Source organism: Mastigoproctus giganteus, chromosome 6 (genome assembly GCF_048544385.1).
Source record: "Mastigoproctus giganteus isolate SK-2022 chromosome 6, ASM4854438v1, whole genome shotgun sequence".
NCBI lineage: Eukaryota > Metazoa > Arthropoda > Arachnida > Uropygi > Thelyphonidae > Mastigoproctus > Mastigoproctus giganteus.
The window spans coordinates 167,925,371-167,940,701 of record NC_143580.1 but is presented as its reverse complement, the minus strand read 5'-3'; the positions used below and the strand labels follow the sequence as shown (position 1 = coordinate 167,940,701).

Here is a 15,331-nt window from a genome sequence, read left to right as displayed (position 1 = left end):
ACCCTTCTAAGTACACAGTCAACGTGAGGGGTCCTTTAGGCACTTCAGATCGCAACTTGGTGATTGACTCTTCTCTAATGGAGCCTTTATCTCATGGCTATTCCCAACTTCATGTTGTTTGGCATTACAAGAATGCAAAATGGGATGACCTGCGAGATTTCTTTTCCTTTGTCTGATTACTGTTTCAAAACTTCTGATTTCAACATTTGCTCAGATCATGTCAGTGAAATTATTCTTGCAGGAATGGATTCCTTTATCCCACACTCCACTTTAAAATCTCGTCCTTTATCTAAACCACGGTTTTCCAATAAATGTGCTAAGGCTTTTCAGGAGAAGAACGTTGCATATTGGAATTGGCTTGTTTGTAATTCTTCAGTTTCATTTTCTGCCTACACAAAAGCTCACAACAATTGTAGAGCAGTTATTAATCAGTCTAAACTAGAGTTTGAACAGGCTAAGAGTAGAAAACTTGCTTCTTGCCCTAATGGTAGCCGAGCATTCTGGTCTCTTGCCAAAGCTACTGGCCGCAACTTTTGCCCATCTCTGCCCCCACCTCTGTCCAAACCAGATGGTTCTTTTGTCACTTCAGCCAAGGATCAAGCTGACCTGTTAGCATCCCATTTTTCTTCGAACTCATGTATTAATCATCTTGGTAAAACCCCTCCCACCATTTCCAACACGCTCCATTCAATGCCTCCTGTGGTCTTCCGTCAAAAGGATATCAGAAGGATTTTGACAAATCTTGATGCTAAGAAAGCTCCAGGTCCCGATGGTATTTCTCCACTTGTTTTCAAAACCTGTGCTCCTATTCTTTGCCGCCTTTTTTTCACTTTCTTATTCCAAAGGTGTTTTTCCTTCTGCTTGGAAATTTGCTCATATTCAGCCAGATCCTAAAAAGGGTGACAAATCCCCCCCATCCAATTATTGTTCCATGCAATTACTTCTACTCTTTCTAAAGTAATGGAGAAATCAATTAACCGCCAACTCTTAAACTACCTAGAAACCTTCAATCTGATCAATGATCGCCAGTATGGATTCCGTCAGTGTCGATCCACTGGTGATATTCTAGCTTATGTTACCCATTTATGGACTAATTCGATGGTAAAGTTCGGTGAAACACAAGTAGTTGCCGGCGCCTCCGTAACCAGGTGGGAAGGAGCAGCAGTGCGTAGCACACGCTTCTTGATTAGACCGGGGTTCGAGCCCGTCACCACCAAATACGGAGGATGCGGAAAGGTCAGGAATGACCACCGCATATCCCGGAGCAATATGGCCTTAGTTGCTAATGCTCCTAAAAACCAAATAACAACAAGTAGTTGCTCTTAACATCTCAAAGGTTTTCGATCATGTTTGGCATAAAGGTTTTCTCAACAAGCTTCCATCTTATGGTTTGCCAACTGTTTTTTGTAATTGGTTATCCAGTTTTCTCTCTGATCGCTCACTGAGGGTGATGGTAGATGGCTCTCTGTCTTCTAACTTCTACACCAATGCTGGTGTCCCCCAAGGTTCAGTTCTTTTCCCCACTCTTTTCCTCTTGTATATTAATGACCTGCCATTGACTGGAAATCCTATCCATAGTTTTTAGCTTTGGCGATGATAGCACATTGCATTCCACTTTCCATTTTGAGAAACCTTGTCCTACTCAATCAGCTTCAACTTCTTGAAAATTTGCTACCAATTCCTTAAATACCGGTAATTCTCCAGTGGGGCAAAGACAACTTAGTTCATTTCAACCCTTCTAAAACTCAGTCTTGTCTTATATCTCGCAAAAAGGATTCTTCTGCTCCTATGCTTATATTTGGTGACACTCCGATTTCTAGGCAAAATGATATATCTCTTTTGGGGATTACCTTGACTTCTAATCTCTCTTGGCACAAGCACATTACAAATATTGCTTCCTCTTCATCTAAAAAATTGGTTTTCTCTTTCGCTCTTGCCTTTACTTTTCTTCCAAACAGCTGCTCACTCTTTATGAATCGCAAATCCTCCCTACCATGGAATATTGTTCCCACATCTGGGGTGGTGCCCCCAAAACCTCTCTTAGGCTTCTTGATTCCATTCAGAAGAGGGCAGTTGCGTTAATTAATGATTCATCTCTAACAGAGTTCTCCACTCGTTGTCTCATAGACGGACTGTTTCTGCTGCATGCCTCTTCTACAGATACTTCCATGGGCACTGTTCTTCTGAATTGGCTTCTATTATTCTCGCTCTCTCTTTCAAAACAGTCCGAACACGTGCTGCCAACATCCATTTACTGTCCAACTTCATAACCAACTTTTCATCTTCCTCATTTATTCATTCAACTGCCGTTTTCTGGAACAACCTTCCTTCATACGTATTTCCTGAAAATTACAGGCTACAGAAGTTCAATGTCAAGAAATATCATCTTTCGTCTTCTCAACCTTCAACCCAAGCACAGTACTAAGTACTATAGGTTCTAATACTTCTTTGGTTTGGGGTCTACATAAAAAAAAAAAAAAAAAAAAGCATAACATGATATTATCCCGAACAGCAGAGGCTCAATGGCTGCAGCCATGGACAAAGTTATAGCAGGAGTCTCCAAAACTTATTTATATACTTTCCAAAAATTATTTATATTATAAAAAAATAACAAATAAATAAATTGGAAATTTAAAAAAAAACAAAAGATCAATGTTTGAGTAAAAAAAAAAAAAAGAGAACAATGCAGTAAGGCAAGCTCAGACATTGTGTATGAGCCACTGTGTTACTTTATTCAAATTTTTTGAAATTTAAAAAATTGTTCAAAAGTTTCTACTCAGGGGTGGCCATTTGGTTTAAAATCTGTGTGGCTAGCTGAATGTGTGTGTATGCTTGTATGGTGTGATCTTGATAGGCAAATTTTCAAAGGTCAGCTGGATAATTATGGGAGGAGGGAAATGCATAGGTTGTCTATTTCCTTTTCTCCTATTAACTTTTTCTTCTTATTATTATTATTTTATTTTAGTTTTTGCTATATTATTTTATTATTTATGTATTTATTATTATTTTTTTTTTTTTTGGCTGATGCAGCATAAGCCATAGGCTTCCTTGCACCATGGCCATTACTAATACTAAAAGCATTGGTAGAGAGAGAGAGAGGAAGAAAAATCATGACAATGTAATTAATCAATGTAAACTGAAACAAGAAAAATAAGTTCTACAGAAGAGACAGTCTGTAGTGTCAGTAACTGATGCATTCCATATCTATATCTGAATGCTGATAAAATAAAACAATTGATGCAAAGTTACCAGAGTGAGTGCTACACAAGTTAGTTACAGCAAAAGTAAGCTTTTAGAAAAAAATGGAGCAATTGCTGATACTTTGGGTCGATGATTTTAACCAATAAAACATTTCCTTGACCCAAGCTATAATAACTGAAAAGGCTAAGTCAATTTTTGAAGACTTAAAAAAGAAAGAACGAGGTCAGTGCAATGAAATATTTTTGGCTAGCAAGGGCTAGTTGATGAGATTTAAAGCAAGAACTAAATGCAGAAGTGTGAAAATTACTGGTGAGGCAGCAAGTGCAGATGTTTAGACAGCTGCTGCAGAGTTTCAGGCCATAGTAGTAAGGGTGAATATCCTTCACATCTCATCTTCAATGTTGATGAAACAGGCCTTTATTGGAAAAAAATTGCCTTCAAGGACCTTCACTTCCCATGTAGAAAAGTCAGCTCCTCGGTTAAAAGCATCAGAAGACAGGCTGACACTTTGTTGGGATCATATGTGTCAGGCAATTTAAAATTGAATCCAACGTTGTTGTACCACTCAGAAACACCACATGTGAAAGGCTTAAACAAAGCCATGTTGCCTATGTACTGGAAGTCAAACAAGAAGGCTTGCATGACACAGATCATCTTCTTGGATTGGTAATACTAATTATTTTTGCCCTATTGTTCTCAAATTCTGCAGTTAAAAAAATTTACCAACCAAGGCTATTCTTCTTTTTGGACAATGCCCTGGACATCCTACAAATCTGGGTGAAGCCAGAACGCCTCTTAAAATTAATATTGTCTACATGTCCCCTAATACAACATCAGTTTTGCAGCCCATGGACCAGGGGATAATAGCTACCTTTAAAGCTTATTACCTATGGTAAACATTTACAGAAATGGTAAAAGCTTTGGATATGTCTAACATTACCATTAGAGAATATTGGTGGTCGTTTGATGTCTTAAAGGGCATCAATCACATTAACACAGCCTGGCAAGAAGTGACTGTCAATTGTCTAAATGGAGTGTGGTGTAAACTTCTCTCAGATTTTATGAATGATTTCAGAGGATTCGAGCTGCAACAGAATGTTGTAGAAGACATCAGCAGGCTGGCACAAGAGGCAGGGTTAGAAGAAGTTACAGTTAAAGATGTAACCGAGCTCTTGAAATGCCATACAAAGACTCTTTCAATTGAAGACCTTGAAGAGTTAGCTGCAGAACTTAGTCAACAGCAGGAGGAAGAAAAAGAAGACGCTCCTCTAAAAATTATGAAGACCAGTGATCTACAATGGATTCTTGCAAGTGTAGAGGCCCCCACTAATGAGCTCTGTGACATTGATCATGACTGGGAGAGGAGTACTACAGTTCAGCATTAGCATTAGCATTAGTAGAGGCATATGATGCAAGAAAGCAAGCTTATTCAGCATCAGCCAAAAAAAAAAAAAAAAAACCCTCTCCCATTTCACCCCTCCGTTCGTTCGAAATACCTGTCCAGTTGAGCTTTAAATTTGTTTAGGCTATCAACTTCAACAACAAGTGATGGAAGTCGGTTCCACCAACCAACCACCCGCTGGCCAAAGGCAAATTTCCGCACATCTATCCGACATCCGTCCTTCCTCAATTTGAATTTATGCCCTCTGAGGTGATTATTCTGAGAAAGATGAAGAATCCCATTGGCATTGAGCATGCTCAAACCATTCAAAGCCTTATACACCTCTATCAGATCACCTCGCCGGTGCCTAGTCTCCAGACTCTGTAATTTGCAAAACTTAAGCCTTTCTTCGTAAGAGCAACCCTTTGTTCCATTTACTAATCTTGTTGCCCTTCTCTGTACCCGTTCCAGCAGCTCTACATCCTTCTTGAAATGAGGCCTCCAGACCTGTATACAGTACTCAAGATGTGGCCTAACCATTGCCTTATACAAGGGAATAATCACCTCCTTATCCCTGCTAGAAAAATTCCTGTATATCATTGACAAGACACCATGAGCTACTCTTGCAGCTCGTCTGCACTGCTCAGAGAACTTCATATCTGCCTGCACAATTACCCCAGGTCCTTTTCATTCTCCACCACTGTCAGTGTAGTACCGCAGAGTTGATACATTGCTCTGGGGTTACTGTTACCCATATGTAGTACTTTACATTTGTCAATGTTAAACTTCATTTGCCACCTCTCAGCCCATCTGTTCAACCTTTCCAGATCCTGTTGCAGCAGCATAGCGTCAGTAGTGTCCTTAACGACCCTGCCAACCTTTGTATCATCTGCAAACTTAGACATTAAACTTGATATCCCATCATCAATATCATTCATAAACACCGAAAACAACAACGGACCCAACACTGAACCTTGAGGAACTCCACTAATAACATTAGTCCACGTTGAGCAGTGTCCATTGATTACCACTCTCTGTCTTCTGCCACTCAACCATCCCCTTATCCATAGCAGCAATTTGCCTCCAATGCCACACTGCTCCAATTTGTGCAGCAGTCTTCCATGTGCAACAGTATCAAAAGCCTTTCTAAGATCCAAATATATAATATCAAAGTTATTCCCTGCATCCAGTTCTTTTGTGACTACATCATAGTATCCAATCAAATTGGTCAGGCAAGACCTGCCCTTAACAAAACCATGCTGCATCTGAGCTATAACTGAATTCTTGTCTAGATAATCCTGCAGTGCTTCTTTAACCAGTGCCTCCATTAATTTACCTGGAACAGAAGTTAAACTAACAGGTCTATAATTACTTGTGTCAGCCTTTGATCCTCCTTTGTGAATTGGGGTTACATTTGCACATCTCCAGTCTATGGGTACCTCCCCTGAGTCCAAAGAAGCTCTCATAATTATGGCTAGGGGTTTGCATACTTCCTTTGCTGCCTCCTTTAATATAACTGGATAGATCCCATCCACCCCAGGTGCCTTTTTTATGTTTATCCTCAACAATCTCTCCTCCACTTTCCTCTCAGTTATTACAAAATCATCCAGCTCACTGCCAATGTTTACTTTACCTACACAGTTAAAAGGTATGTCATATCAACCCTGAGCCCTTATTTTGAAATTCTTAAAGAAAGGAGTAAGAAATCCAGGCAATCTTCTCAACCAGGGCCGTCAACAGAAGGTTGTCAACCAGGACCTTCAAAAGCCAACTAAAACTTTGGCATTACGCCACTGTAAAAATGTTTTATGTATGTATTATTTATTTTTTATTTAAATGTACATACTGTTATATTTATATAGGTTAAAAATAAAACACGTTTTTAATTAAAAAAGTTTATTTCTGAGCTTTAAATACTCCAGTATTGAAAAGGGTAGGTAAAATTTTTGGTGCCTGGAACCTAACCCTGTGATTTCCCATTGACGACGTGATATTAAGGGTTCCATTTGTGCCTGCCCCTTCCCCAGGAACCTAACCCCAGCGTAAATCGAGGGCTACTGTACGTTCAATACTTAAACCTTAATGAATGTCAGATGAACTATTGACACACGTGGCAGAGAATAAAAGTGCATGGGATGCATATAAATTAGTCTGTAATCAAGTCACAAAGGAGGTTGGGCACACTAAGGTAGATTATGAAAAGTCTCTGGCAAAGAAAAACAGCAAAGACTTCTATGCTAATATTAACATTAGAAGGAAGGGGTTGAATCACATTGAGCCACTTGATGTCTATGGGATAACTGTTGATGACCCTTCTCAGGTTGCGGACGAACTGAATTTTGCATCTACATTCACACCTGTATTCTTTAGGGCAGGGGATGCCAGATGGACATAAAAAAGGCACCTAAGGGTAAATGGAATCTATCCAATTATATTGAGGGAGGCAGCAAAGGAGATAAGCAAACCCTTAGCCATAATTATGAGAGCATCCTTGGATTCAGGGAAGGTCCCTATGGACTGGAGATGTGCAAATATATCCCCAGTTCCATAAAGGAGGATCAAAAGGTACAATGAGTAATTACAGATCTGTTAGCTTAGCATCTCTTTGATGGAAAATAATGGAATTGCTGGTTAATGAAGTAATACAGGACCATTTGGATAGCCATGCAATTATACTGCAATCACAGAATGTATCTGTCAAGGTTTGGCCTTGTCTAACCAATCTGATAGCTTACAATGATCAAGGAACTTGATGCAAAGAAAATTTTTTCATCGTATACTTGGATTTCAGGAACGTTTTTGATACTGTTGCACAAAAAAGACTGCTGTACAAACTGGAGCAATGTGACATTAACACAAGCTATTGCTATGGATAAAGAGATGGTTAAGTGGAAGAACACAGTGAATGGTTATCAATGGGCACTGTACTGAATAGGAATACAAGCAATTGAACCATTGGTTTTTGAAATTGAACTTTTGACTGGAGTCTTAATTCAAAACATCCTTAGTTTTAAGAGTACAGTACAGAACATATAAATATAATGAATTGTAAAACACCGTCTCAGTATGTGAGGCTGATGGTGTCATAAGGACAGAATTACAAGAGTGTAAACATTCATAGTTATCCATTTACTCAATGTATAAATGTCTAAGAATAATCTGTAATTCTTTAAGAAATTAAGGGCAGATTACACTCCATGCAGGTTAAGTGCTCACTATTTCACCAATTTTCAGTTCTTGATATACCTGTGCACCATGACGCTAAAAGAATATTTAAAATTCAAATAGTTTTACTGACCCTTAACATAATACTTCTGAAACTGCCAAGCCATCTCCCCGACATTGTCTACTCAGTGAACTGAAATTTACCTGAATGTGATGCTTACCAAATTTACTCTTGGAACCCTGTCCACATCAAAGTCACTTCCTTTATTATTATTAGCTATATGGTGCAAGGAAGCCTGAGGTTTATGCTGCACCAGCCAAAAAAAAAAAAAATTCCCGAGTTACCTTGAGAGAGTCAAAAGTAGAAGGGAATCACCAAGAAAGAGAAGAATGATGATATCCTGCTCAGGACCCTGGGTGTGCCAAGCCCATACTTACCAGATGTGAGCCCCCGGGGTTTGCCCATTTAGTGCTGATCAAGTGTTGTACAAATGTATGATCATGAACATTTCCTATGTATGTTTTACATTAGTGTGCAAATGTGTGTATGTGATCCAGTCAGTGTGTATATGTTCTTGTCTCTGGGTGAATGACTGAGCATATTTGTTATCTGTGCAGCCTTGCCAACCTGGTGTATGTGTGAGCTTGTATGTATGTTGTTAGTATCACATAAAAGTATGCCAGTGTGCAAAAGGATGGGCAAGTTGAACTAACAACTACATGAGTCTGACAGTTTCCTTGCTAAACTTAACCTAGAGTAACTTAACTTGAGTATTGTGATGAGTAAATACGTTCATGTGAATAAAAGAGAGTGAATGAGAATGTCCCTTTTGTTATTATAAATGTGAATTCTAAATATGGTTTATATATATATATATATATATTAGCATTAGCATTAGTAGAGGCATTTGATGCAAGAAAGCAAGCTTATGCAGCATCAGCCAAAAAAAAAAAAAAAAAAAAAAACCACTTCCACTTCACCCCTCTGTTCGTTCAAAATACCTGTCCAGCTGAGCCTTAAACTTATTTAGGCTATCAACCTCCACCACAAGGGATGGAAGTCTGTTCCACCAACCAACCACCTGCTGGCTAAAGGCAAATTTCCGCACGTCTATCCTACATCTGTCTTTCCTCAATTTGAATTTATGCCCTCTCAGGTGATTATTCTGAGCTAGAGGAAGAATCCCATCAGCATTGAGCATGCTTAAACCATTCAAGGCTTTATACACCTCTATCAGATCACCTCGCTGGTGCCTAGTCTCCAGACACTGTAATTTGCAAAACTTAAGCCTTTCTTCGTAAGAGCACCCCTTTGTTCCATTCACTAATCTTGTTGCCCTTCTCTGTACTCGTTCCAGCAGCTCTACATCCTTCTTGAAATGAGGCCTCCAGACCTGTATACAGTACTCTAGGTGTGGCCTGACCATCGCCTTATACAATGGAATAATCACCTCCTTATCCCTGCTAGAAAAATTCCTGTATATCATTGACAATACTCCATGAGCTACTCTTGCATTATATATATATATATATAAATGGGTATATGAATAGCTACTCTTGCATTACATATATATATATAAATGGGTATATGAATACCCATTTATATATATATATATATATATAAATGGGTATTCATATATATGCATACTTAATTCAATATATTAGTACAACTTATATATATATATTTATAATTATTGATAACAAAGTAAAGAAAGAAAGTTAAAACGACAGTAACTGTAACTAATATGTAAATAATATTTATGAGTCAATGCAGTTGCAAGCAATCATGCAATACACCCATAATGTCTATAATATTGAGGATAATATAAAGAACCATTAGACTAAGCAAATCAATCCAATAATAATACCATCAGGGACCTAAGAAAACGCAAAAAAATAAAAAATAATAAAAAAATAAAAAATTATCGCTTTTTACCGACAATCTAGATGACTTCAACAGGGGCCAACCACCCAGAATGAAGGCAAAAAACGACAAGAGGTTCTCTATTTCTGTGATGATCAATATATGCTAAGTAATTTAAATCTAAACCAAATATAAACCAGTATAGGCCGAATGTAAATCGAATATAAATAAATCAAAAGAAAATTTAGAAATATTAGAATCAAAGGTAAGAAATATAAGTAAAATATAAATGTAAGCATATATTAATCATCGTTGACCCGACAGAGAACGTAATTTAATGATTAAAATAAGATTAAATATATAATACATACTACATATTGACCGTATCTAGGACATAATGTAATAGTCGTCAAAATAATATGTGGTGCCCCCTATGTGATGGGCATACCCGAGCCACAACTTATATCTTATAATGTCTTTAAACTGTCCTACACTCTTTATTTTTATTTCTCCGAAATTATTAGGGCAATCCGAGGACGTAGGAGAAACTATTTCTTATCTATACCACTATTTTTCACCTTTGTGGAGTTCAGGTTCTATTATTCCTACTCCTTTAGTTTTTCTTCTTACTATCTGCATGTTTCTCTATGTGTTAATTTAATTATTTATTTTTACCGTATCCATCACATAGGGGGCACCACATTATTTTGACGACTATTACATTATGTCCTAGATACGGTCAATATGTAGTATGTATTATATATTTAATCTTATTTTAATCATTAAATTACGTTCTCTGTCGGGTCAACGATGATTAATATATGCTTACATTTATATTTTACTTATATTTCTTACCTTTGATTCTAATATTTCTAAATTTTCTTTCGATTTATTTATATTCAATTTACATTCGGCCTATACTGGTTTATATTTGGTTTAGATTTAAATTACTTAGCATATATTGATCATCACAGAAACAGAGAACCTCTTGTCGTTTTTTGCCTTCATTCTGGGTGGTTGGCCCCTGTTGAAGTCATCTAGATTGTCGGTAAAAAGCGATGATAATTTTTTTTTTTTTTTTGCGTTTTCTTAGGTCCCTGATGGTATTATTATTGGATTGATTTGCTTATTCTAATGGTTCTTTATATTATCCTTTATATATATATATATATATATATATATATATATATATAGAAATTACTATAACATTGAAGTAGCACATCAAGATGTGAAATTGTGGTACGACTGATCTTGACTGTGTGTAAACCATGCGGTGGTCAAATGAGTATGATATGTTTTATATACAGTATATAAAAAGGTGCACAGGTTGATGTGATCTGTCAGTGTGCAAGATGGAGTAGAACAAGGTGATTGGGAGAAAGTTGTATTGTCTTACTTGTACGCATCTTGAATATAAACTAAAGCAGCACTGGCTGCTTTAGTTAATTTCCCTTTCTTACCTATCAATACAGAATTTGAGATGTTAAATTTTTAAAGCAGATGAATAAAATAATGGAATATTTAATTTGCTGGGTTTTATTGTGGGCTTTAGAATTTCTATTTCTGTAATATCAACTTGTAGTGATAAAGTTGAAAATTATGAATCGGAAATTTTTTCCTGCTGGGAGTTGGTCATTAACAATCACTTGTAATAGAATAGGTGAAGCAGTCATTTGTTTAACCATTCACAGATTAGACTTAGTGTTAATGCATTATACATGTTTTTATCATCATTCTCTCAAGTAATGTGTTTGCTGAATTTAGGTGATGGCTGAAGCTTTATCAGAGGAAAAAAGAACACCAAGCCAGATACCATCAGTGGAAGAAAAACTAAGCCAAGCAAAAAAGTTTAAAGAGGTATTTTAATTTTATGCACTTTTTTAAATGTTATGTATTTCAATAGTTAATTGCTCTTACACAGTTAATGCATATCTTCTCGAGGTCCTTTATTCATACACAGTTACATTTATTTTCTAATGATCCCTTATCTGTAATATATAGCATGTGTCTTGACTCGCACACAGACTCCATAATTTGATTCATCAAGGACTAATAAGGTAAAAATATTCTGGGAAGTTTTTTAATTGAAGGACATAATTAGTGAGAGAAAGTGTCAATGACATCACATCCAACTGCAATATTTCAAGAGCCTAATGCAGAACATAACAGAGTTGAAAAAAGTAGCAAGAATGCTCCTTGAGTCAGATCAAAGTAACACTGATGTTGAGTCAGTGTGCTGTGAAATAAATTGCAGTAAAAGGAAGTGATGAGGGGGATAAATTACTGCCAGATGACTGAAGAGTATGACAGAAATTTCTTTAGGTAGATTGAATGGGCTAGTAATTATGATTGTTTCATTATGGATGACTTCAACTGACCTCTCGTCAACTGGAATACATAGACCGAATATATGCTATATGGTAACAGTTTTTTTGAATAAACTGAATAATTGCAATTATGCAAACTTGTCTGAGAGAGAGAGTTCAAGGAAGGGGGGGGCTCTAATATCTTAGATATGGTTTTCACTAAGGAGCCCAACTGTGGCAGAACCAATAGCCGGCAGTGCCACAATACCATAAAACAGAATAATTGTTTATGAACCTATGTGGTCAAAGGTAAAGGTGAGAACTTCAGTTTCAAGATAGGGGACTATAATAGAATATGATATTTCTTGGGCCTCTAATAATTGGAAAGACTACTGTATGCAATGAAAATATTAGGTTTTACCTAATATTTTCATTGCATAAAAGTTTTACCTTCAAAGATCACAAGTGTTGCCAGTGGTCATGTTCTGTAAATGTAAAATACCAAAATAGGTGAGGCTAAGGGTTTAATTGAGTAAAAGAAATAAGCACAGAAGTTACGACATTATTTAAATTTATATGAGCATTATAAAAGAATGTATTAAAGCCACTGATGGGGTAAGTTGGATGAAAATTTATCACGAGAAAGCACTAAGGATGGGGATAAGAGAGCTAGGGATGGATGGGAATTACTAAGATGTCATTTTGTTAACAGTTTTGACATATATATCTGAATTTTAACAAAGTTTTTGATATTTTTCCTTGTGGAAGACTGCTCTATAAAACTATGTGAATTCAAAAAAGAGGAGAGTAAATCAAAAGATCCTTTAACTGGTTGCAGTGGGCAGTCCATAGAAATTGCAAATGAGTTGAACAGGTACATCTCAATGATATTTATAGTCAAAAGCAATAGTTCTCTGGGAACTGTTAAAATGTCAGATTTCTGTAAAATAAGTGACATAATGATCTCACAGAAGCATTTATTAGAAATGTTGTGGTTAAAGGAGAACAAGGCTCCTTTTGTATTATAATTATTCAATTATAATTCAAAAGGCTGCATGTGAGTGCATCAACCCATTAGGATTGTTAATGAGTGCATCATTAGAATCTAGGAAGATTTCTGTGGACTGGAGAAGTGCTAAAGTTTCCTAATTCACAGCAGTGGTGCTAAAAAGGAGGTAGGTAATTATAGGCCATTGAATATCCCCACTATAGATCAGAGTCTGTGGTTAACTATGCAATTAGATCATCCTGAATTGCATTCAGGATGATCTTTACGAGGATGTTATCTTGAATATGTCCTAGAATGGGTTTGTTAAGGAGAGGTCATGCCTGTCCAATCTAGTAAATTACTAAGATGTAGTAATTTTGTTAACAGTTTTGACATATATATCTGAATTTTAAAAAAGTTTTTGATATTTTTCCTTGTGGAAGGATGCTCTATAAACTGGAAGAAGTTGGAGTTACTGGTAAGATCCCATTCTGGATCACAGGCTGGTTAAAAGATATGATGGTCAGTCTTCACAGTGGGACAGTGTAACAAGTAGGGTCCCTCACGACGAGTCTCCTCTATTTCTAATTTTCCTATATGATATAATGAGAGTGTCCGAGGGACGTGGCAAAGTTTGTTAATAATTTGTTGGGAAGAGTTGTTAACAATTTTGAGACAGGCTATGTTGCTTCAAAAACACCTAGATCGGTTCCATAAAAAAAGTAAAGTGCAGCCATTATCAACCCACTGCAGGGTGGAAGCCTCCTCAACAATTCATGCTGAGGGAAATGGACCATAATCTACCACGCTGGTCCAGTGCGGGTTGGCAGATCGACCGTATTCAGCAGGCAGGGGCTTGAACCCCGGTCTACTCAAAGAGCGTGTGCTACTGCACTCCCGCTCCTGCCCACTCGGCTACGGAGATCGGTTCCATATGTGCAACCAATCTAAAAAGTGGCAACTGAGTGTAAAGCTTTTAAATGTAACATTATGCATTTGTGAACAGAAATTTTGGAGTCACATAGAAGCTGGAGGAAGTGGACCTAAAATGGTTTAAGACTAAATATACTTAGGTGTTATAATTTAATCTGACATGAAATTTTTTAGGCAGGTAAACAGGCAGCTAAGAAGACACAGGGTGTCCTGGCTGTGATTTATAGGACCTTTGCTAGGATATCATTATCCCTCTATACAAGGTGACAATTAGTCTGCATTTGGAATGTTGTGTTCAGGTCTGGAGACCGTACCTGATAAACGACAACTTCTGGAAAAGATTCAAAGGTTACCAGGTTAGTGATAAGGGCAAATTGATGAATATGCAAAGAATAGCTTAGAAGGTGTAGACTGAAAAGTTTGACAACTAGACATTTATGCAGAAATCTGATCAAGGTGTGTAAAGAGTTGAGTTGGGTAAAATGAATGAAGAAAGTCTTAGGTGCGACAAGAACCAGAGTGCGCAAAGATAAAACCTTGGGAAATAACAATTTTTCTGGCCCACTATTTCTCTGCACAATTGCTCATTATACTCATCAGAATCATTAGCCTTATAACCCACTTTCAACTCATTTTTTCTTTACAAGTGCTTATGTCACGCCAAATTGACTAAACATTGCACTGGCCACCCATGTCAGCTGGATGCACTGCCTTAAATTTTGTGTTTGCTAACTAGCAGCATGACCCCTCCTCCCTTCCTATCCTGTCTATCCTTTCTGTACGCATTGTATTCCCCAAATTCATATTCTGCATTCCTTATATCCATGTGGCACCACATCTCTGATATCACAACAACATCCTTTGATGTCTTGACCAGCACTTCAAATTCATCAAATTTATTTACTATACTCCTAGCATTGGTGTGCATGCAAGTATACGTGCACCTGTTCTTACTGTTAGTTACTGGAAAACAGCCCATGTATTTATTTGTTCCATGATGACTCCCAGCAGTTCTAGAAATCCCTAGCACCTTGTTTCCTAGGCTTTTGTGGCTCATTCCAATAAAAGCAGTGCAAGAATCGATTTCACCTCTGCCTGCGGCCTTTGTTAATATATTAATCTCTGAATTCCCCCAAGTTAACAGTTTTCCAACCCACCTAACACTGCTTCGATAGCATCAGCAAATATTCTTGCACCCTTCCTATTTGAGTGTATCCCATCCCTATAGAAGCAGTCTCTCCTGTCAACAAGCACAGACCCCCCCCCAGGGAAAAATTCTATCCCATGAGCCTTCCACTGTCTCTCCAGGGCCAAATTGATTGATAAGGCTCTTGTCATGTACTCCCTCCTACTGCAGTTCTGCCCAAAATTGAAATACTTTGGGCAGAATTGCAACTCTCGTATTTTTAACCCTAACTCACGACTTTTTTTCAACATTGACCTGTACTTGTCAAGTAATTTCGCAGATCACCTACTCTTAATGTTATTAATGC

The 15,331-nt window shown here is 37.3% G+C and overlaps 1 protein-coding gene across 1 annotated transcript in view; it reads left to right on the top strand.

Moving 5' to 3' along the window:
• Positions 1-15,331, top strand: part of LOC150084736 (tetratricopeptide repeat protein 9C-like) — an 84,025-nt gene that overhangs the window by 26,538 nt on the left and 42,156 nt on the right. The window contains exon 2 of the mRNA XM_090376341.1: positions 11,376-11,468. Within this exon, the coding sequence (XP_090232467.1) occupies positions 11,376-11,468 (93 nt within the window). The remainder of the gene's footprint in view (positions 1-11,375; positions 11,469-15,331) is intronic.